At 35.7% G+C, this 25,874-nt stretch overlaps 1 protein-coding gene across 1 annotated transcript in view; it reads left to right on the forward strand.

Annotated features, from left to right (window-relative positions):
• The window catches only part of ADAMTS19 (ADAM metallopeptidase with thrombospondin type 1 motif 19), a 511,689-nt gene that overhangs the window by 199,283 nt on the left and 286,532 nt on the right, over positions 1-25,874 (forward strand). The window contains exon 7 of the mRNA XM_007947461.2: positions 7,020-7,063. Within this exon, the coding sequence (XP_007945652.1) occupies positions 7,020-7,063 (44 nt within the window). The remainder of the gene's footprint in view (positions 1-7,019; positions 7,064-25,874) is intronic.

Here is a 25,874-nt window from a genome sequence, read left to right on the forward strand (position 1 = left end):
ACATACACTTTGTCTCATGACATTGATCATAGTTTACCACAATGCAACAGCTCCCCTCCCACTTCCTCCCCATAGTTACCTCTTCCCAGTGTCCATCTCTTCATGCACTCCTGCTCCCTGAGCTGTCTTCCTGTGCATAAGCAGCCCTTCTTTCTCCCATGATTGTTCTCTCCAAGGAATGTATCTACCTGAGGTAAATGTTCAACTCATATGCCTGTCTTTTGTTTGGCTGGAACATGGGTTCAATTCCAGACCTGAAGGGCAGCTAGGGGCCATAGTCTCAGCAGTTCCACCAGGAGAGAACCAGTATTTGAACTTGGACTTCTGGCCTCCTTAACTGTAAGAGAATAAATTGTTGTTTCTTAAGGCCATCTATTTGTGGTATTTTCTGTTAGAGCAACACTAGCAAACCAAAACATGGGGCAACCACAGATAAAGTAACACTGAATATGACTTCACAATAGAACTCTAAAACATACAATGATAAAATCTTCCATAGTTAGATATACGAGCCACAACAGAGAACAATATAATTTAAAAATTTGATGGAGATTATAAAATAAGTATATTAAACATGATTAAACACATTTAAAAAAATCTGAGAGTAAGATATTTTTCACAATAAAACAGTTAATTTGAAAAGTGAAGAAAATAAAATTTCTTGAAAAAATACTATTTTTGAAGTTAAAATATCAATTAAGAGTTGAAAATCAGATTAGATGCAGCTGAAAAGAGGACTGTTTGATTAGATGGTAACTCTGAGAGATTCTCCACAACATTGCATAGAGTGGTCCAGAGATGGAAATACAAAAGAGTGTTTAAAGGTTACACTGTCACAATGAAAAAAAAAAAAAGACCTAAGACACAACTAAAAAGCGTTCAAGGAGAAGAAAATAGAAAGAATGTGATAAGAGTTAGCTAAAAAGATAACGGTGAGAATTTTTGTGGCCCTATGCAGTTTCAAATTGAATAGTATACCAAATACCAAAGAAGGTAAATAAAAACAAAATCAGAACCCAAACACATCCTAGAGGTACTGCAAACAATGTTTAAAAAAAAAAAAACTTAACCAGAAACCAAATACAGAAAAGAAGAAGAACACCAACAATAACAAAAATCTTCTAAGTAATAACTATGAATTCTAGAATAAAAAGAAACATCTTCAACATGCTGAGGATCGATAAAGTCAGCTAATCTTTTATGCATAAATACAAAGTAAAGAAAGTTAAGGAAACAAATTCTAAGACAGATAATAGTTCATTTAGTTTCACTACATGGTTTAAAATCAGGAAGGTAGTGCATCAGGGTTGTATCCTTTCACCATACTTATTCCTCTATGCTGGGCTATATGAAGAAGAATGTGGTATCAGGATTGGAGAAAGACTCGTTAACAGCCTGCAATACACAGACAGCACAACTTTGCTTGCTGAAAGTGAGGGTGACTTGAAGCACTTAATGATGAGGATTAAAGACTTCAGTCTGCAGTATGGATTACATTTCAACTTGAAGAAAACCAAAGTCCTCACAACTGGACCAATAAGCAGCATCACAATAAATGGAGAAAAGATTGAAGTTGTTAAGGATTTCATGTTACTTGGTTTCGCAATCGACAGCAATGGAAGCAGCAGTCAAGACATCAGATGATGTATTACACTGGGCAAATCTGCTACAAAAAACTTCTTTAAAGTGCTGAAAAGCAAAAATGTCTCCTTGAAGACTAGGATGTGCCTAACCCAAGCCATGTATTTTCAATCACCTCATATGCGTGTGAGAGCTGGAAAATGAACAGGGAGGACCGAAGAAGAGTTGATGCTTTTGAGTTGTGGTGCTGGCGAAGAATGCTGAAAGTACCATGGACTGCAAAAAGAATAAACAAATCTGTCCTGGAAGAAGTGCAGCTGGAATGCTTGGAAGCAAGATTGGCCAGATTTTGTCTGATTTTGGTCATGTTGTCAGAAGGGACCATTCCCTGTAAGGATATCATTCTTGGTAAAGTGGAGAGTCCATGAAGAGGGGGAAGGTCCTCAATGAGATGGATTGACACCATGGGTGCAATGATGGACTCAGGTCTAGCAAGGATTGTGAGGCTGGTGCAGGACCAGGCAGTGTTTTGTTCTGTTGTACACAGAATCTCTATGAGTTGGAGCACCTACAACAATAACAACCTAATTGAAAAACACTAAACTTTTTAGCAAGAGATACAAAATATACCTGAGCAAAGAAATTGCTAAACATATAGACAAATCTAAATAAGCACCAATGATTAAAAACACTTCTCTAATTTCAATATTTAAAAATCAAGATAGACTATTTCCTTGAAGTATTCTTTAAACCTTGACCAGAAACTGTCACCTGAAATCACCTTTGAACTAAACAGAAAGAGAGCTCAAAGAGTGAAGAATTTCACCCTTGAGAACTGCACTCTTTTAAAAATTATCCATATGAGACCAAATGGACAACAGTTACTCTAAAGCAACAGCAGTTACTCTAAAGTAATGACGAGAAATTTGGTGTGCAGCGAGACTAAATTAATGGGAGTAGAACAACTGGAATGAAAATAAGGAGAATGTTGACACAAACTGAAGAATGTAACCAATATCACTGAACTTGAAGTTGTTGAATGGGAACCTGTTTTGGTATGTCTGCTTTCACCAGAAAATACAATAACATGTTTTTTGAAAAAATTAAGATAGAATATCAGACAGAAAGATGGCTATCAGACAGAAATAACATGGAAGACTGAAGGAAGCGACTGAATCAAAAGCATTTGATGTCCTTGTATTTTTCAGGAGATTGAAGATGATTTTTAATTTTGACATTTTTACAGCAGTAAGACAGTAGGTAGGATAATGTCCTCCCTTCAAAAGTATCCATGTCATAATCCCCAGTATCTGTGACAATGCTATTTTACATGGCAAAAGAGACTCTGCAGGTGTGATGAAGTTAAAGATACTGAGTTGAGGAGAAGTCAGCAAAGGCAAGGAAACAGACTCTCCCCTATAGTCTCTAGAAGAGACACAGTCCTGCTAACAACTTGATTTAGCCCAATGAAAGCCATTTTGGACTTCTGACGTCCAGACTGTAAGATAATAAATTTGTGTTGTTTTAGGCACACAAATTTGTTACAGCAGTAATAGGAAACAAATACATTCTAATTTAAAATGTAAGAGTACCCATAAATCACACAATTTAATGTTCCTTTTCAAACCCGCAACAGAAAATAAGAGGAGAGAATAACATGGATAGGAAGAAAGAGAAAAACAATGAAGAAAAATCAAAGAAATATAATTTGGTGAATAGAAAGCACAAATAAGATGGGAAAAAATCCAAATATATCAATAATAAAATATAGAATGTAAATAAAATAGAGCCACTTAATGAAATACAGGTACTATATAACTAGATTTTAACTATATGCTACTTACCAGACTCTGAGAGAAAATGAAAGTTGAAAGCAAAAAAAGAAAAAGACATGCCAAGAAAATGTTACTGAATTACTAAAATATTAATGTGTTGTTATCTTACAGAGTAGCCCTTATACAGCAAAATAAATTATAGTTTTACCCTAGCCTTTCTAGGTTTCTCACCTTGGAAGGAAGATTGGGCAATCTGCTTCCATAGAGCTACCCCCCTTGGAAACCCAAAGAGCCGGAAATGACTCAACGGCAGTGAGTTTGTTTGTTTCTAGGTTTCATACAGAAAATATTACGAAGAATAAGATGGAATTTTAAGAGGAGAATTTGGAAATTTTAAAAATTTTGGAAGTTTAAGTACTTAATAAATTAGCTTCAATACAAATAAAAATTTAATACAATCACAGACAAGCATCAGCAAATTTATAACCACAGTAGAAATTTTAACAGTCCTTCCATAGGAACAAATGTGAAATTAAATAGAATTGTTACTTATTTATCTATACATCAGAGATTATTACTGGCTAAACCTAATTAGCATGCATAGAATTTGGCTTCAAACAATTAGAGAATATATGTTTCAAATACACATGGGACATTTACAAAATTTTACAGAGACTAAATCACAAATGCTGCTTTGGGGCTAAGATGTGAGTTGAAAACATACTATTGTAATCCAATCAATGTAAATGTCATTGGTGAAATTGACAGGAATATTTAATTTTTAAAGTCATTTTATTGTTTTGAAATAGTATTCAGTTGGCTATGACAGAGAGAGGAACTAAAACAAGGTAACTTTTCATTATCTCATATATACCCAAAGTCAAATTATATTGTTTGCAATAGTGAAAAATATGTAGATATCCCTCTATAGGAATGATTAACAATATCATTAATATCACACACAGTGAAATTTTGCTGAAGATAATTCAAAAATAGTTGCAGTTTATTGACAGGGAATTTCCATAAATGCAAGCTGGATTCAGAAGAGGACATGGAATGAGGGATGTCATTGTTGATGTCAGATGATCTTGTCTGAAAGCAGTGAATACCAAGAAAGATGTTTACTGTGCTTTATTGACTATGCAAAAGCATTCAACTGTGTGGATTATAACAAATTATGAGTAATATTGAGAAGAATGGGAATTGCAGAACACTTAATTGTGCTTATGAGGAAGGTATATATATGCACTAGGAGACTGTCTTTCAAACAGAACAAGGGGATACTGCATGGTTTTAAATCAGGAAGGGAGTGCATCGGGATTGTACCCTTTCACCATACTTATTCAATCTGTATGCTGAGCAAATAATCTGAGAACCTGGACTATATGAAGAAGAGCATGGCATCAGGATTGGAGGAAGACTCATTAACAACTGCGATATGCAGACAATACAACTTTTCTTATGGAAAGTAAAGATGACTTGAAGCCCTTACTGATGAAGATTAAAGATTACAGTCTGCAGCATGGAATACACCTCAATGTAAAGAAAATGAAAATCCTCACAACTGGACTAATAAGCAGCATCACGATAAATGGAGAGAAGATTGAAGTTGTTAGAGATTACTTGGATCCATAATCAACACCCATGGAAATAGCAGTCAAGAAATCAGATGATATATTGCACTGGGCAAATCTTCTGCCAAAGACCTCTTTAAAGTGCTGAAGAGCAAAAATATCTCTTTGAAGACTAGGGTGTGCCCAACCCAAGGCATGTTGTTGTTGTTGTTATGTGCCATGGAGTCGGCCCTGACTCATAGTGACCCCTCCTTGAGTTTCCGAGGTGGTATCACTATGGAAGTAGATTGCCAAACCTTCCTTCAGAGGAGTGACTGGTGGGTTTGAACTGCCAGCCTTCTGGTTAGCAGTCAAGTGCCTTAGGCACTATACTACCAGAGCTCCTAACCAGCCTCATATGCATGTGAAAGCTGAACAATGGATAAGGAAGTCTGAAGAAGAGTTGATGCTTTTGAGTTGTGTTGGTGAAGAATACTGAAAGTACCACGGACTGCCAGAATGAACAAATATGTCCTGGAAGTGCAGGCAGAATGCTCCTTGGTAGCAAGAATGGCCAGGCTTCGTCTCACCTACTTTGGTAATGTTGTCAGAAAGCACCATTCCCTCAGAAGGATATCATGCTTAGTAAAGTGGAGGGTCAATGAAAAAGGAGAAGGCCCTCAATGAGCTGGATTGACACAGTGGCTGCAACAATGGACTCAAGTGTAGCAAGTATTGTGAGGATGGCACATGACTGGGTGGGCAGTGTTTGGGGCATTGTTTTGTTCTATTGTGCGTAGAGTTGCAATGAGTCAGAGCTGACTCGACGGCACCTAACAGCAACAAGAGGAAATTGCTTACCTTGTCATACAGGAGAGGAGGCCTGGTGGTGCAACAGTTAATCCTGTGGCTGCTAACAAAAAGGTTAGCGGTTCGAAACCACCCAGAAGTTCCACAGGAGAAAGACCTGGCATTCTGCTTCCATAAAGATTACAGCATAGGAAACCTTAAGGAGCAGTTCAGCTCCGTCACATGCAAAATGCAATGAGTTGAAATTTGTACCCAACAACATCATCATACGGGAATAGATGCAACAACTAAAACATCAACAACTAATATTTGAGAGCTGAACTATGTGTCTGGCACAGTTTGGGGAAGCTATTATTATTACATTTGTTCTGTAGATACACAAACCTGACTGAAGCACAGGAAGGCTAACTTGCCTAACGACACATATCTAATGAGAGATAAACAAAACAATTGTTTCCAAGTAGTTGGCCTTAAAGCTCATAACTCTTCTTTACTATGTTACAGTAATTATATACTATGAAATGTAGATTCATATGGATCATTAAAGGATGTTCCCCAAGATATTTGTTGTTCATTGCCAACTGAGTTAATTCTAACTTCTGTGATCTCGTGTGTACAAAGTAGAACTGCTCCATAGGATTTTTAAGGCTGCAATTTTTGGGAAGCAGATCACCAGGCCTGTCTTCCTAGGTACTTCTGGGTGGGATCAAACCACCAACTTTCAGCTAGTTCTTGAGTGTGTAACCATTTGGCCACCCAGAGATTATTTCTCCAAGATAAAGTGGCTTATTACAAGAGGAAATTAAATATTATTCATGATTAATTTCTTCATGTGCTTACTAAAATAATTATTATCAGTCTTTTAAAAATATTTACCAAATTTACAATATGAAATGATGTATTATTTTAAATTGTATTTTTTACAATGAAATCTTCATTTTGAAAATTATTGTTGTGTTGTGTGAAGAAGAGACTGTATATTTTTCAAATGGAAAGCCATATCTCAACACCAGTTTTACTATATAGTATATAAGAAAAAAAAATTCTACAAAATTCAAAACAAGATGGGATTATATTTTTGAAATATGTCTACGAAATGGAACAATAGCCCAGAATTATATCAGGTATAAATATGTGATAAAATTTAATTACTTTGCATTTCTTTCAGAAATAAGTTAGTAAATCTTACTCTCAGTTTTATTAAATTCTTGGATATATACTTTTATGCATATAACTACTACATAATCTCTATTGTTTGGGAAAAGTGACTTATCTTTACTTTGATGTCCTTTTTTTTTAGGAAAGATTTCTGTGTACACAAAGATGAACCATGTGATACTGTTGGTAAGTGTATGCAAAAATTGTCACAGTTTGGGGGAGTGGTAGGAAAGTTGAACACATCACTTGTTTAAATGTAGGAAATTATTTGAGAGTCCTGATTCTAATGGAATAATTTTAGAATATTATATTTCACCTATATAGATAAACATTTGTCCAAGGCCTGGTGATCTGTTTTCAAAAAAATCAGCCATTGAAACCCTATGGAACACAGTTCTACTCTGACATCCATAGGGTCACAATGAGTTAGAATTGATTCTACAACTGGAAAACAAGAAGGTTGAGTAGGCTTTTATTACCTGGAGAAGATAAAGAGCAGTATTAACAGGAAAAGAAAGACAATTGTCATCATCTACTAAGAAATTTGATGATTTGAATGATTTCTTTTTTCTGTGACATGGTTTGCTTTGGCCTTTTGTCTAGTCTCTTTAGTTTTCTTTATTTTCTCAATCTTCATTGTGATACCCTTTCTTCTGCCGAGCCCTCATGTATAGTTATTCCTTAGAATTCCATATTTATGTCTTTTCTATATGCTGCATAATGCCAACTAGAACCACAAGTTCAAATGTCAATTCCCAGACACTTACTATCCAAAAACTTACTTGGCATTCTATCAACTGCCTCAAACTACTTATGTCTAAACAGAAATATGTCTTGTTTCCTTAAACTTACTCCTTCTCTCATTTATATTACTTACATGTGGACCAAAAATCTTTGAATTAATTATCTTTTATGCTTCATTTTCCTTCACATCTCATATGTAATTAATAACTCAGTTCTGAATGGCTGTCCAGATCAACACTGGAATGTATGTTTGTGTGTGTGACAGAAAAACAAACTGGGATGTTGGTAGTACATCAGCTTTTTCTACCAAAGAAGTGTGTTGAAAACATGATTAATTACAATAGACAATTTCTAGCTGAGAGATTAGCTTGAATACTAGTTAACAATTAAATAATTAAAGAAATTGAATTAAGCATCTTAACAATGAAAGAAATGGAATTAAGTCTTTAAACTCCTATCCAAGAAAATATCAGTCCTCATGATGCTTTCTACTAAAATTCCAAAGAAAAAATTATTCCAATATGATACACATTATTTCAGAGAATAAGAAAAGGGAAATTTAGACTATCCATATTTATTATCAAATCCTAAGGAAGACAGAGTGAGAAAGAAAAATTTGGTAAGCCTTTTCACTTAAGAAAGAAAGAAAGAAAAAAATTCTAAACCAAATATGAGTAGACATTATTTAACAATGCATTTTAAAATGACTAACATGTTATTTTATCCCAAATGTTCCTGAAATGCAAGGGTAGTTTAACCTAGAAAATATTAAAATGTAACTTCATAATCCAGTCATAGAGAAAAGCCATATGATCATCTCAGTAGAAGAAGAAAATGAATTTTATAAAACTCAAACCCTCTTAAAAACTTTAATAAATAAATAAATAAATAACCTCTTGGCAAAATAGGAAAAAATAGGAATTGTACTTACCTGATACATAGTTTACTAAAACACAAAAACTATCTTTTTAAATAGTGAAGCATTACAAACATTCCTTTTAAAATCAGAAACAAATAATTTCACTATCACTTGTTCCATTCAGGGAGCTCTGGTGGCATAGTGCCTAAGGCACTTAACTGCTAACCACAAGGCTGGTGGTTCAAAGCCACCAGCTACTCTGCCCTAGAGATACTGCCCTAGAGATACTCTCTTGGAAACCAAAGGAGGGGTCACTAGGAGCCTGAAATGAATCTATGGCAGTGAGTTAGTTCCACTCCACAATGTACTTGAAATTCTACTCCAATCAATACTATGATTTTTTATATTAAAAATACCTTGTTGCTGTTAGGTGCTGTTGAGTTGATTTTCATCTCATGGCAACATCATGTGACAGAGTAGAACTGCCTCAGAGGGTTTCCTACCTTTTATAGTTTACAGGGACAGATCACCAGGTCTCTCCTGCTGAGCCACTGGTGGATCAAACCACTGACATTTTGGCTAACCGCTGAGCACTTAACCACTAGGCCAACAGGGCTCCTTCTGAAAATACCTTATTGTTGTTGTTTTGGGTGTTGTTATGTACCATTGAGTTGGACCTAACTCATAGCGACCCCTACTTGGGTTTCTGAGGCAGTATCACTAGGGAAGTAGATTGCCCAACCTTCCTTCCTGGAAGTGGCTGGTGGGTTTGAACCACCAGCCTTCTGGTTAGCAGTCAAGTGCCTTAGGCACTATGCTATCAGAGCTCCCAAAAATACCTTAGAGTATGTGAAATTAAGTTATTAAAGTTTAGGAAGGTAGATAGATGTAAAATCAATATGTAGTAATCAATAATATTTCATATACCAGTAATAAGTGGTGAGGAAATTTATTTTAAGAATTATATTTAATTAAGGGAAAGATAAATTACTTAGGAATGTGTCTAACAACAAAAAATGCAAGATATATGTGGAGAAAATTATAAAACTATGTTGCCATTCAACAAAGAAAAAGCTAATCAGTGATGACCTATTCATGGTCTAAAAATCTAAATATAATACAAATGCCCATTTCCCAAAAACTGATCTATTGCTTCAGTGAATTTCCGTAAAAATTATAACAGGTTTTTTTTTTTTGAAGAATTTACAGGCTGATTCTAAATGTTAAGTGGAGTGGCAAAAATTCAAAAACCAAACTCACTGCTGTCGAGTTGGATCCAACTCACAGAGACCCCTCCTGGGGTTTCTGAGGTGATATCACTATGGAAGTAGATTGACCGGTTTTCCTTTCGAGGAGCTGCTGGTGGGTTTGAACTGCCAGCGTTTGGTTAGCAGTCAAATGCCTTAACATTCAAATGCCTTAGGCACTACACCACCAGAACTCCTATGGAGTGGCAAAGGTCTAAAAATTAGCAAAAGGTAAGTGAAGAAAGAATATAGAGGGAAAGTCAGCATGTTATATTTAGAGTATAAAACTATTAAAACAATGTGGTTCCACATATACAGAAAATTGATTTATCATGCAAATCATTGGAAGAGGAGCCACTGTTCAGTAAGTGATGTTAGGATAACTGATGATTTACTGGAAAAAAGTTGAAATTATTCCATATGTTTTAACTTAAAAAAATAAATAATGGAAAAATAAATTCTTAGATTCAAGGCAGAGAAAGATTCCTTTCTTTTTTCTCTCTTTTTTTTTTTTTTAAACTGTGATTTAGGTGAAAGCTTACAAAGCAGTCATTTTCCATACAACAGTTTATACACATTTTGTTTTAGGACATTGATTGCAGTCCCCACAATGTGGCAGCTCTCTTCCCACTTTTCCCTGTGGTTACCTTTTCCCTGTGCCCTTCTTTCCTATGCATCCTGCCCTCTGAGCTATCCCCCTGTACAATACTGCCCTTCTGATCTCCCATGGTTGATTGTTCTAAGGAGTGTGCCTGCCTGGTGTAATGTTCACCTTATATGCCTGTCTGTTGTTTGGCTTGAAGCCATGGGAGTGAGTTCAATTGAGAAAGATTTCTTAAAGAAGACATAAAATGTTTATTGTAAAGGATATGTTTGATGAATCTACATTAAAATTTAATATTTCTTTGTATCAAACACCACCATAATGAAAGTTAAAAAAAAATTTAAAACTTATTATTTATGGATTTTAAGGTGCCATAGATTATCATCAGTTTTAAGACATGCTATTGTTTTATACACAGCCAAAAAGAAGAAAATGTATGATTAGTTCTAACCATTAGAGCTTGTTGGTTACAAGGCACATCAGTGCATGAAATGATGTGAATCTTGGACTTACTAATATAGAGTATTTGCAAAACGTATAGCCAATAAGGAGCTCTGGTAGTCCTGTGGTTAAAGCATTGGGCTGCTAATGAGAAGGTCGGAGGTTCTAAAGCCACCAGCCACTCCACGGATGAGGCAATCTGCTTCTGTAAAGATTTATAGTCTTCAAAACCCTATTGGGCAGTTCTGCTCTGTTCTATAGGGTTGCTATGTGTCAAAATCAACTCAATCGCAGTGGGTTGCTTATTTATTTATTTATTTTTGATATGGCCAATAATGTATTAGAATACAATATATAGAAAGAGCTTCTCTAAATGCCAAATAAAGTGAAAGGCACTAACAACTTTTTTTAAAAAATATATATGTACATATATATATGTGAAATTACTCAAAAAACCCAATCTCACTGCCATTGAGTTGATTACAACTCATAGTGACCCACATTGCATTTCCAAGGCTGTAAATCTTTAAAGAAGCAGATTGCCTCATCTTTCTTCTGTGTCGCAGCTCTTGAACCACTGACCTTTTGCTTAGCAGCCAAATGCCTTCCTTAACCACTATACCACTACAGCTCCTATGAGACTACACTAAGGGTGAATTGCAAAAAAAAAAAAAAAAAGGAAAGGAAAGATACCCAACCTCATCAGTAATACATGAAATGCACATTCTATTTACAAAGAGATTTATATAATGATATTGATAAATTAAGAAATTTGGCATTATGGTAACTGTTACACACTTCTGGAGAGAGTATAAATTGGTGGAATTACATTGGAAAACTTTTTGTCAGTATCTACTAAAACTGAGCGTATATATATATATCCTGTGACCATCGTTTTTTTCTTAGGTATATATCTCAGTACATTCTCTGTGCATCAAAAAAAAAAAAAATAGAATGATAGTAGTCATCAATCAAGAGTAAATTAATTGATCAATATTCAACAAATCAAGAAATCATTGTGCATATGTGAATGTCTGTCTATCTAATGAGTTTGGCTAAATACTCGACTGATAAGAGCAGCAAGGTCAGAGGATCAAACCCACTAACTTCTCCCATGAAGAAAGATATGGCAATCTTCACATAAAGATTATGACCTAGGAAACCCTGTGGGGTAGTTCTACTCTGTCTAATAGGGTTACTGTGAATCAAAATCAACTCAGTAGCAGTGGGTTTTTTTTTGAGGGGGGGTTGGGAGTGGAGTATGGAGGTCTGGGTTAGGGAGTTGAAAGTTTTTGCTCTGAGCATCTTGATATTTTTATATTTAAATTTGGGGAGACCTGAAATATAGTGGATGTATTGGGAAAAAATCTGTTTTTGAAATAAATGTAGAGATAATGAGATATAGAATGAGCATTGAGCTATGAAAAACTGTAGCATTTTCACATTAAATAGAGGACAGGAATTAAGCATATGAGTCCCAGAAGACACATTTACCCTAGAAATTTAAACATGTATGTGGTGGTGGTGGTGGTGGTGGTGGTGGTGGTGGTGGTGTCCCATTGATTTGACAAATTCAGTTTTAAAATTAGTAATCTCTTTGCTTCTCCCAGGAAGGCAAGTTCCTTAGAACACTTTAAATATATTGCCCTGCTTATAGGCTGTTATCATGTTTCATATATTTTATTTTTAAGAAAACCACAAAATGTTGTTATGGTTATCTACTGTTGGTATTCAATTAGATTTATCTATATAATTACTATTGTATTGACTTTTCATTCTTTCTTACTGTTTAGGTCTTTCCTCTGATTTTATTATTCTACTAAAATAATATCTATTAGAATTCCCTCCAGTGCAGGCCTACTGATGACAAACCCTTAAGTTTTTGTTGGTCTGAAAATGTTTCTATTTCACCATCGTTTTTGAAAGATATTTTAAGTGAACATAGAATTCCAGCCTTCCAAGTGCACTGTTTCCCTTCAGCACATTTAAGACCTAGTTCAACTGTCTTCTGGTATCTATTGTTTCTTTGAGAATTGAGCTATCAGTCTGAAATCCTTTTAAATGTAATCTGTCTGGGTTTAAAATCTTTTTTATTCCTTTTTCTGTGTGCTCACTATAAGAAGTCTACTTTCATTCCTTTTTTCTTATCTACCTAACCATCTGGAATATCTTGTTTTATGATTCTTTTTATCCCACTTTGTATTCATCATACTTCCTTAATCTAAGTTTCATGTCATTTATCTATTCTGGAGAATTCTATGTTACTATCTCTTCAAACATGACATCTCTCCTTATATCTTCTACCACACTTTCTGGAAAACCTGATAAAATTATGTTGCAGCTTCTTATTCTGATTTCCATGTCTTATTCTCTCTTCACGTCCATATCTTATCCATGTCTTTCTACATTGTGTTCTAAACAACTTTTTCATCTATATGGCCTAGTTTTAACCCATTTTCCCAATATTTATTTACTTTTTAAAAATACGCTGTTGAACCTGTTTAACACATTTAGCAAGGTTTTTTTTTTTTTATCTCTATTTTTAAAAATATTCTATTTCATTTTTTCCCATATTGGTATTTTCTTAAATAATATATTTGAGGCTTTCTCATGTTTTTCCATGCCTTCTCTTAGGACTAAATCATTTAAAGTATACTTTTCAACAGCCACTAACCAATAATTTTACTGATATTCTTATGGGCTTAATCCTGTTATTTGTTAATTTTGCTGAATCCTGCTCATACTAACATGTCACTCATTGACTTTGTATGTGAGCTTATTTTGGGGGTGTTTTATTTGTTTACTTTCTTATCTGTAAGAATCCTGTGGGGCCTGGATTGAGGGTGTGCTTTTCCAAAAGCATTTTTTATTCACAGATATCTTGGGGGTTTTAAGCTAATTTATTTTGTTAGTATTTCTTGGACCTTGCATACTGTATAAATTAGATACCTCAGTCTATATGAATATTCTCATGGGTAGCTTAAACAGAAGTCTGAGTCAATGTAGACAAGTTTTAATGCCATCATGTGTTTGTCAAGGAATAATTGTTGTTCTACTCTTTCATTGGGTTTAATTTCACCTTTTGTGTGCAGGAATAGTATCTGAGTTTTATGTAGAAGTTTCAGTTCTAAGGGCTCCCCTTAGGCAGTGTGATGGTTTAACCTGAAGACCTTGAATCAGAGTTTAGCAAATACCCTCAGGTAGCCAGTGCATGAGAGCCAGCTCAGAGCTCTGTACTTTCTTTCCTTTAGGCCAATGAGATTATTTCCCTTGCTTGTGAACTTGTGAATTTAGGAAAAATTTATGTTACTTTTACCCCAGGATTTATGTTTATAGAAAATTTGCAATGAGAATGTTCTTAGGATTTTTACTCCATCATACTGCTGGAAGTAGAATTCCAAATAAAAGTTTTGGAGAGTTACTTATGTAATTTAGGAGCCCTGATGGTATGGGAGTGCTCTGCTAACTGAAAGTTTGGCAGTTCAAGCTCACCAGAGTCTCTGTGGGAGAAGAATGAGACAGGCTGCTTCCATAAAGATTTACAGCCTTGGAAATTCTATGGGGCAGTTCTACTATGTCCTATAGGATAGCTGTGAGTCAGAATCCACTCGATTGACAGCAAGGGGTCTTAAGTATAATTTTATTCACATTGCAGCTAGACTTAGGCACATAACCCACTTTATTCAAAATTCACATGTGTTGTCAAACTATTTATGAAAATTGGTCTTAATAGTAATGATTGCATCACAAAGTTTTTTGAAAAAATAATTTTAGAAATTATTCTGTAGCTGTTGTAATTTTCTATATTCTAAGAGCCAGTGATTCTCAATCTTCTGGTCTCAGTATTCCTTTATGCTCTTGAGAATTAGTGAAGATTCAAAAAGCTTTATTATATAAGTATTATTTATCATTTGTTACCATATTCAAAATTTAAATGGATAAATTTTTATCCATTTTAATTATAATTAACTCCTATGTTAGCGTAAAGAGCATTTTTTTTTTAATAAAAATTAACTATTTTAACCATATTCAAAAAACTCAGTGAGAATTGACTGTGTTCTACATTTTTGCAACTCTTCTTGTGTCTGGCTTGCAGAAGACAGCTAGAATTTTATTTCTGCTGCATCATGTAATGTGTTTCCCTATGCTCTTTTTGGTCTAAGTTGTTAGGAAAAGGAGGTTTCTTCTTATAATCATTTCAGATCATTGGGGCTATTTTTTGTTGTTGTTGTGTGCCATGAAGTCAGACCTGACTCATAGCAACCCCATAGAGACAACACTTAAGCATTCAGCTGCTAACTGAAAGAAAGGCTGGTGTTTGAACCAACCCAGAAATTCCATGGGAGAAAGACCAGGTGATATGCTCCTGTAAAGAATGTTGTTGTTGTTATGTGCCATGGAGTCAGACCGGACTCATAGCAACCCCTCCTTGGGTTTCTGAGACGGTATCACTATGGAAGTAGATTGCCCAACCTTCTTTTCCAGGAGAGGCTGGTGGGTTTGAACCACCAGCCTTCTGGTTCGCAGTCAGAAGAGCTCCTGGGGATATTCTTTAAGGGCATGCTAAAAGGAGCTCTAGGAGCTTTGATAGCATAGTGCCTAAGGAACTTGACTGCTAATCAGAAGGCTGGCAGTTCAAACCCACCAGCCACTCCTTGGAAGGAAGGTTGGGCCATCTACTTCCATAGTGATACCGCCTCAGAAACCCAAGGAGGGGTCGCTATGAGTTGGGTCCAACTGGACAGCACACAACAACAAAACTCAAGTGGTAGTCTTTTAAGGTCAGTAGAATGTGGTGCTGTGGAATCTGAAAACTATCAGGTAACTTCCTACTCTGTATATTAATATTTACTGGTTTGTCATACATGATAAATATATTTTAACCATGCATGACTTTTAAACATTATTCATTAGTCAGTTGGAAAAATAATTGTTCACTGAAGATGCCAGATCTTCCAAATGTTGACACATTTCATCATACAATATATTGGAAAAAAAAGTCATGTTCGTTAGTATCACCACTGATCTCATTATGAAAGTCTTTAGGTATTGGGAATCTGTCAAATTCATGGTGACAGATAAAAGTTTTCCTATATTCTAATTTTCACTTGAAAGCTTACATTTCATCCTTCGCAAAAAATGCTGTCAGTTATTTTCCTTGGGGTGACAGATTCCCTTCATTTCTGGGGGAAAATATTAAATAACCAACATTTGTCTGTCAAACATTCTTTCAAATAAAAGTTGTGTTTTATGAAAAAGACAGTAGTTGAGCTCACAACACAAGCAACATTCTAATACTTTTCCTTGAGACAGCCATTATCTTTGCAGTATGCAACAAAAGATACTTTTTTTATCCAAACTTACTTTGTTGTTGTTGTTGTTGTTATGTGCCATCGAGTCGGACCCGACTCATAGCTACCCCTCCTTGGGTTTCCGAGGCAGTATCACTACGGAAGTAGATTGCCCCATCTTCCTTCCAAGGAATGACTTACTTTAGTCACACAAAATATTAAAAATGGATACTCCAATGTATACTAAATTTAATAAAATGAACAAATTTACTGCTTCTTTTTGTAGGATATTAATTGATTCTTCCCCCCTCTGTGAAGTGATTGCCAGTGAAAAATAAAATGACTGACAGTGACGTTTGGTGCCACTTTTTACTAAACAATTTTACCTACCATTGCTTTTACATTGCCAGTGCAAATATTAATACAGTTTTAACCTTGTGGATCCCTTGAAAATGTCTTAGGGAACCACTGAAATATCTCATGGAACCACAGAATTCTTCAGAACACTCTTTGAGAACTTCTTCCATAACCTGTTCTTGGGAATGATTGATAAAAATGGTGATAGTAAATTATCACAAATGTTTGTTTAAGTAGTATGTGTCTGTGTGATATATGAGATCTTTGAGGACTTTAAGATATAGCAACAGTAGTACTTACAACTGGCATAGTTACATGCAGATTGTGAGTTTTCTGGTATGAATATTTTTCACATAGTTTTTTGATAAGAGGGGTTGTGTATCCTTTAAATTTGATTTCTAACTCTGTGATGCTCTAGCCCTCCTTGCATTCTATTGCTACATCTTAGATGTTCAATAATATTTATAAATAGCGTCTTCTGTCTTTGAGCAGATTAGAATGATTTAGTGTATTTTTGTATATGCTCTGAATATTCTGATTTTAAGTACTTGCCAACTGTCATATAGGTATACAGACCACCCAGGAAGCAACTGCAAAAAGAAACCTATCCAGAGATCAAACATACTTAAGTAACACTTTTATGTCTACATGGTTTATGTGAGAATCTCCAGACACTTCCTTTCCCAGACACCAATTCACTCTCCAATCTACATTTCAGTGGAAGTAATCTTTTTTATTGGGTGAAAAGAAGAGGTCAAACCAGCTTTTTGAGTGGCTTAATTTTCATTAAACAGCAGTGGTGACATTTTCTCTTGCATTGTGGCACTTAAACACAGAATTGCAGAGACTGGGAATAATGAAAGGAATTACTAAGATTCTCTGTCTATTTGTTATGCAACTCTTTTGTTTCTCCAGAAAAACAATGATTTAATGTGTATTATTTTGAAACTTTAATCCTTTGGACTAAGCAAAAATTAATGGTTATTTTTTTTTTTCCTATCTAAATCTTAATTTTTAAATGAATTAGTAGTGTAATTAAGTCTGTTGTTGTTAGCTGCTGTCAAGTCAATTTCGACTCATAATAGCCCCATGTGATGGAGAACTTCCCCTAGGATTTTCTATGTTGTAATCTTAGCACTATGAGTCGGGGCCAACTCGATGGCACATAACAACAAGAACAATCTTAGCATAGTGCCTAAGGCATTTGCCTGCTAACCAGAAGACTAGTGGTTCAAACTCACCAGCCACTTCTGGAAAGGAAGGTTGGGCAATCTACTTCCGTAATGATACTGCCTCGGAACCAAGGAGGGGTCGCTATGAGTCGGGTCCTACTCCACAGCACATAACAACATTCTTTACAGGAGCATATCACCTGGTCTTTCTCCCATGGAATTTCTGGGTTGGTTCAAATGCCAGCCTTTCTTTCAGTTAGCAGCTGAATGCTTAAGTGTTGCCACTACGGTCCCTTACTTAAGTCTTTAAGAGAGTTCAAATACTTTTATGGGGAATGTACCATATTGAGAGTTCCATGCCCAACATTGTGATGCTTTTAAGAATAATTACTGAGGTTCTTGCTCGCTTAATCAAATGAGATATATAATTTAGCAGAAGAGATTTTCAAACAAATTAGAGGCGTGCATTAACCTGAAATGTGTATAATTTTCTCTAAATAAAAGTCAGCTTTGAGATACCTAGATGTCATATTTATGTGAGATATGTTACCCTGTGATACTCAGTGCTTAATGTGGATCCCGTCAGAAATGCAAATTGAATCTATTCAGTGAGGTAGACAGAATTCTAAGGATGTCATCTCTAAGACTCCTGTGCCCTAGTTATTTAATCAAAGATTAATCTAGGTAATGCTATGAAGGGATTTTGCAGTTATAATTAAACTCCTTTAGATAAATTAAAATACGGAGTTCAAATCACATGAACAATTTAAAAGGCAAGGCAAGGAAGTGAATTGTGCAACTGAATGAGTTTGGCAGCTGATACGCACCACTCCCCCCCACCCCGCCCCTACCATCCTGAGTCTTTAAGCCTTTAGATGAATGCCCAGCCTGGGTGACACCTCATTTTTGGCCTTGTTAGACACTAAGCAGAAAACTCAGCCAAGCCCACCCATCCTTCTGACCTAGAGAACTTTGTAATAAGTGGGTGTTGCTTTAAGCTACTATTTGTACCTTCTGACCTAGAGAACTTTGTAATAAGTGGGTGTTGCTTTAAGCCACTGTTTGTAGTAATTTGTTATATAGCAGTAGAAGACTAACAAATTCAGACAAAAGAACATATCTTGATTTATGTTAACTGAAGGTTTATATACTGGAAGGAAATAAAGTTACTTTGAAAGAAAGTGTATACATGACACTTTGTGAGGCCCATTGAGAGGGAAGGACATGTTTGTTAAGAAATAAAAGTTAGGGGCAGAAATGCAAAGGTATTTCAGCTCATCATATATGAAGGGATAGTAAAACAGTGAAATATTTTAAGAGGGTTGGGTTGGGAAGGATTTAATACAATCTTACAATCTACAAATTCTCCACATTTAATATTTCTTTTCCCTTGTGTCACCAGTGTTGAGCAAAAGCTCATTAATGTGAAATGATTCTGGGTACTTGCTTTGTGGAGCAGAAAGGAAAGGGGCAAGGAAAACTGGGCTGGAAAGGGGTGGATTGGGTGGTGTCAGCTTGTTACAAAAAAGGAAAATGTGCAAAATCTCCAGACCTCCAGCAAGGAGGATAAAAAATCCAAGGGAGTTAGATTGGTTGGAGGTATGAAGGTAGCTTTGCAATAAAAAGTCCTGTGAAGTTCATCTATGATTTATCATTCATATCAAGAGTTCTTTCTGAGTTAAATGAGGCATGATCAGTAATTATGCTTGGACAAAAGCATAAAATGGGATGCCCTAGACAAACTGGCTATATGTTCATCATATAATATTCTTAGATATTTTTATGTATTGATCAGACAGTTTTTAATTCTACATTTAAAAAAACACTTAATTCAGAAATTTTAAGCCATCACATTTCTGCAATTTAGATATTTCATTGCTTATTCCTCAATAATGATAATTAGGTTTACTAGGATTTGCTACATGTATTGGAAGCTGGTTTAACACTTTTTCTCTCAACCTCCCTTTCCTTCAGTCCAAATGGGCACAGATTGTTGGCTGCTGGCACAATATAATTGATTGAGTCTTGGGTATCTCAGATATAAAAAGGGTGAAAATCCTCATCATGTACTAAAATCCATATCTGAAATTCCTGGAAACATACTTATGAGAAAATATGAACTGTGCTTGTTTAAGGTCCATCTTCAGTTTTTACTGGAATATTAAGAGTGTAGAAAGAGCAGAAGAAAAGGTAAACATCTGGGGAAATATAATAGACTTTTTTCTATTCTTGAATATTTAATATACATTTGTTAGTTGAAAGCAAAAATTATAACATTTTCTGATGAGGTCTACAGTGTCTACATTATGCAATATATAAGACAATTACAACATGCATGAGGGTGGGTAAGGGACCTAAAACCAAAAACCCTTGGCCATCAAGTCACTTCTGACTCATACCAACCCTATGATGTTAATTTCTCTTGAAGTGGTAAAATGGTGATTTTTAAATAGACTTTGCAAAGTCGAATATTTAAAATGTAAATCTATGTTATTGTTGTTGAGTTGATTCTGACTCATGGTGACTGTAAATGTGCAGAGTAGAACTTCATAGGGTTTTATGTGACTTTTCACAAGCAGATTGCCAAGCCTATTTGTGAAGCACTTCTGGATTGGCTAAAACCACCAATCTTTCAGCTAGTAGTAGAGCCCTTTAAAATTTGCACCACTTAAGGGCTCTAAAACCTACAAAAAACTCCAAACCAAACTCACTGCCATTGAGTTGAATCCTACTCATAACGACCCCTATCGGGTTTCCGAGGTGGTAAATCTTTATGGAAGTAGATTGCCTCATCTTCCTTCTGTGGAGCAGCTGGTGGCTTTGAACCTCCAACCTTCTAGTTAGCAGTCAAATGCCTTAGGCATTATACCACTAGAGCTCCTTCTATAAAACCTACAGCAACTGCTAAAGATGTAGTCAAAAATACAATAAATAAATTAAACTGAATACTAAAAAATGTTTAAAATAACATAAAGAAAGGGGAACAGAGTAAATAAAAACAGAGAGAATAAACATTAACAACAACAAAAAATAATAAGATGGTAGATACCAATCCGAAAATATTGATATTTATGTTAAACATAAATTGTCTAAAAACACACAATTTAAAAGAAAGAGATTACCAGAATGGATTAAAAAATAAAGATCCAATTCTATCCTTCCTGAAAGGAACTCACTTCAATCATAATAGGTTAAGAATAAAAGAAATGTCATGAAAACTGAAAAAGCTCAAGTGACTATATTAATATTAGACAATGCTATGAATTTATTTATACCAAAGAAACTTACTAGGAATTAGGAGGAATATTGCATAATAAGAAAAGAATCAATTAATCAAGAAAATAAAATGATCCTAAATGCTTTAACACCTAACAATAGAGTTCCAAAATTCATGAAGCAAAAACTGATAGACTTAAAGAAAAAATAGACAAATGAACAATTATATTTAAAGACTTCAATGCTCTTCTCTTAATAATTGATTGTAGTAGTGTTCTGGTTACCTACTGCTGCTCAGACAAGAATATACCACAAATGGGAGGGCTTGAACAAACAGGAGTTTATTCTTTTACAGTTCAGAAGGCAAGAAGTCCGAGTTCAAAGTGCTAGGCTCTCGGGGCTGGGTGAAAGCCCCTCAACCCAGGGGTTCAGCTCTGCCTCCTGCTCCCGGCCCACTGGAGCTAGAGACTTTTCTTCACTTAGTTAGTGGCTGCTGAGACTGATAGACCAAAGGTTGACAAGTAAAAAGGCACAGTCCCGATATTACCAAACCATATGGCAGGCCATTAATTTAAGTCCACTGAAAGTCCCAAGGTTGACAGAGCATGGCAGGCTGCTGATCAACAACTCAGCTACATGCAGGGTTCAAGCTAGAACCAAAGATGTTTCTTATATACGGGAAGCAGACTACATACCTAAAGGCAGCAGATTCCACCATGGAGATGATTACCAGTCGCATCATGGGGAATACTACATTCAGGTGCCCAGCCACTCAACCAGGCCTAACCAAGTTGACACACAAACTTAACCACCAAAGGTAGTAAAGTTGTGTGTCAACTTGGCTGGGCCTGGTTTTGAGTAGCTGGGCAGCTAGATGTAGTTACTCCCTATGATGAGAATGGTAATCAAGTCCATGGTGGAATCGCAATGAGCAGCTGAGTACCTGCCTGAGAGATCTACTCTGCTTCCAGTATATAAGGAGAAGCATTGAGAAAGGTCTCACAGCTTTTTGGTACACAGGGATACTGCATGTAACTGAGTCTTTATTCAGCAGCCTGCCATGCCCTGATGATCTTGAGACCTTTTCTGGATTTGAACTAGTGGCCTGGCAAGTTGTTTGATAATCTTGGGACTGTTCTATTTTACTCATTAATCTTAAGTTTGCCAGACTCAGCAGCTGGCAGCTGCCTGAATTAAGAAAAGCCTCCAGCTTCAGTGGGCCGGGAGTAAGAGACAGAGCTAAATCCCATGGTCGACGGGCTTTCACCCAGCCTCGTAGACCTTGGTGCTTTGAACTCAGACTTCTAGCCTCCTAAACTGTAAGAGAATAAATCCCTGTTTGTTAAAGTTGCTCATTTGTGGTATTTCTGTTAGAGCAATACTAGAGAACCAAAACACTGATAGAACCAGTAAACGTGAAGTCTGAAAGTATATAAAAGAATTGAAAAATACTATTAACTAACATTTATAGACTATTGCACCTCCTTTAACAAAATACACATCTTTTTAAGTGAACATAGAGCATTTTTCAAGAGAGAATATATCCTGCCTCAATTTTAAAAAATAAATTTTAAAAATTTAACAAAATTAAAATCATACAAACTGCATTCTCTGTTGTTGTTGTTGTTAGTTGTTGTCATATTGGCTCTGACTGAAAGTGACCTTATGTACAACAGAACAAAATACTGTCTAGTCTCACACTATCTTCATGATCTGTTTGAGTGCACTGTTTTCACCTCCATGTCAGTCCATTCCACTGAAGGCCTCCTCACCTTCACAACCCTTCACTTTGTCAGTCATGATTTTATTTTCTAGCAACTGGTCTTTCTTGATGATATGTCCAAAGTAAGTGAGTTAAAGTCTGGCCATCCTCACTTCTAAGGTGTTCTGATTGTAATTAGCCTAGAAATCAATTTAAACAAGTAACTGGGAAGTCTTCAATTATTTGGGATTCAACACAATTCTAAATAATTTATGGATCAAAGAGGAAATTTAAGGAAATTAGTAAATATTTTGAACTGAATAATAATGAAAAGACAACATATAAAAAAAATTTTGGAAGGCAAATAAAGCAATGCTGAAAGGGAAAAAAGTAGTAAGATTAAAAGTTTTTAATCAAAAAGAGAAAAGATGGCAAATGAATAATCTAATTTCTCACCTAAGAAAACAAAAAAGGAAGAACAGACAAAGCAAAACAAGCTCATATCAAGCAGAAGGAAGCAAATAATAATATGAGCAGAAATTAATGAATTTGAAAACATCAAAAGCACAGTGGGCATCAATGAAAATAGAACTGATTTTTGCAATTATCAATAATATTATGAACAACTAGCAGATTTGAGACAGAAAAAATAGACTGGAGGCAGAGTTTATCAATATTAACCATGAAAGAGACTGTTACCACAGAAAACATGAAAAAAATAATTAGGGAATGTGGTAGTTCAGTTTGTGTGTCAACTTGGCTGGGCCTGGTTGAGTGGCTAGGCAGCTGGATGTAGTATTCAATGATAAGACTGGTAATCAACTCCATGGTAGAATCTACTGTGAGCAGCTGATTAGCTGCCTCAGGGAATAGGGTCTGCCTCCTCTATTTAAGCAGAAGCCTTTGGGAATGGTCTCTAGCGTATGGCGTGCTTGGATCCTGCTTGTAGCCGTGTCGTTGTTCAACAGCCTGCCATGCTCTGCTGACCTTGGGACCTACAATGGACTTAAATTAATGGCCTACCATGTGGTTTGGTAACATCGGGACTGTGCCATTTTATTTGTTGACCTTGGGTTTGTCAGCCTCAGCAGCCAGTAGGTACCTGAGTAAAGAGATTCCTCTAGCTTCATTGAGCCGGGAGCAAGAGGCAGAGCTGAAGCCCAAGGTCGAGGGGCTTTCACACAGCCCCTAGAGCCTGGCATTTGAACTCAGACTTAAAGCCTCCAAACTGTAAAAGAATGAACTCCTGTTTGTTAAGGCCATCCTATTCGTGGTATATTTCTGTCAAAGTGGCACTAGTTAACCAGAACAGGGAATATTACAAAAACTCTCTATATATACATTTGATATTGTAGATGAAATGGACAAATTCATTGAAAACCACACACTAACAAAACTTACCCAAGATGAAATAGATAGCCTGAATAGTTTTATAAATATAAAATAAATAAAACACATAGTTTGAAACCAATCAAAATTGAAACTTCAGGCCCAAAAAGTTTCATTGGTGATGCTTTAAAAAAAAAAAAAAAAAAAGGATAGAAAGAGTACCAATTCCACAATACTTTTTTCAGATAATAGGATAATAAGGAACATTTTGCAAATTGTTTCATGAGGTTCAGCATTACTGTGATATTAAAACCAAACCAAGAAATACAAGAAAAGCAACAACAAATTAAGGACCCATACCCCTCATGAAATTGTTGCTGTTAGGGGATGTGGAATCAGTTTTGACACATAGTGTCCTCTGTACAACAGAATGAAACACTGCCAACCTGTGGCAACCTTACAATTGTTGCATGCTTGAGCCTATTGTCACAGCCACTGTGTCAATCCATCTCTTTGAGGGTTTTCCCATTTTCTGCTAACCTCTTCTTTACGCAGCATGATATCCTGCTCCAGGACTGGTCCTTTCTGAAAACATGACCAAAGTATGAGAGATGAAATTTAGCCATTCCTGCTTCCAAGGGACATTACAACTGTACTTCCTCCAAGACAGATTTGATTGTTCTTCTAGCAGTTCATGTTACGCTCAATATTCTTCACCAATACCACAATTCATATGTGTCAATTTTTCTGCAGTCCTCCTTATTCACTATCCAGCTCTCATGTGCATATGAAGCTGTTGAAAATGCCATGACATGGGTTAAAACCAAAACCAAATTCACTGCTGTCAAGTTGATTCGACTCATAGTGACCCCCCCCCCTTGGGTTTCCCAGGTGGTATCTCTACAGAAGCAGATTGCTCAATCTTCCTTCCAGGGAGTGGCTGGTGGGTTTGAACTGCCAGCCTTCTGGTTAGCAGTCAAATAATCCTCAAAGTGATATCTTTGCCCTTTAACACTTTAAAGAGGTCTTTTGCAGCAGATTTTCCCAGTGCAATTTGTTGTTTAATTTCTTGACTACTGCTTGCATAGGCATTGATTACCGTTCCAAGTAAAATGAAATCCTTGACAACTTCTATATTTTCTCCATTTATCATGATGTTGCTTCTTGGTCCAGTTGTGAGAATTTTTGTTTTCTTAATGTTGAGGTATTATCCATATTGAAGGCTGTAGTCTGCTCTTTATCAGTAAGTACTACAAGTCTTCTTCACTTTTAGCAAGCAAGGTTGTGTCATCTGCATATTGCAAGTCGTTAAAGAGTCTTCCTCCAATCCTGATGCTGTGTTCTTCATACAGTGCAGCTTTATGCATTATTAATTTTCTCATGAAATTAGACTACCACTATTAGCAAATTGAATCCAGCAATATATAATAATAGAACACACCTAGGTGGAGTTTATCTCAGAAAAGCAAGGATGTTTCAATATTTGAAAATCTATTAGTATAATCAAATATATTAAAAATCTAAAGAAGAAAACATACACGACCATATCAGCTGATGTAGCCAAAGCATGTGGCAAAATTCAGCATCCCTTCATGGTAAAAACCTTAGCAAACTAGAAATAGAAGGGAACTTTTGTGATCTAATAAAAGAGTATGAGCAAAAACAGAAATGGCATTTAACATCACGTTTAATTGTAAAAGAATGACTACTCTCCCATTAAGACTGGAACAACACAAGATTGCCCACTCCACCCCTCCTGTAGAAGTCTTAGAAATGAAAATACATTAAAGAAAAAAAAGGCAAAAAGAAGTTGAAGAAAGAAGTAAAATTATCCCTATTTGAAATAAGCAAGCAACAACAACAGCAACAACAACAAAAAAAAAAAAAAATCAAGGAAATTATGGGGGGAAAAAACTCCAAAAATTAATAAGTAAGTTTAACAGGGTCAAAGGATACAATGTCAACATGCAAAAACTAAATGTATTTTCATATAATAAAATTGGACAATTTGAAGACAAATTTTATGTATGTGTGT

Source organism: Orycteropus afer, unplaced genomic scaffold (genome assembly GCF_000298275.1).
Source record: "Orycteropus afer afer isolate SDZICR_OR568_19922 unplaced genomic scaffold, OryAfe1.0 scaffold00185, whole genome shotgun sequence".
Taxonomy (NCBI): domain Eukaryota; kingdom Metazoa; phylum Chordata; class Mammalia; order Tubulidentata; family Orycteropodidae; genus Orycteropus; species Orycteropus afer.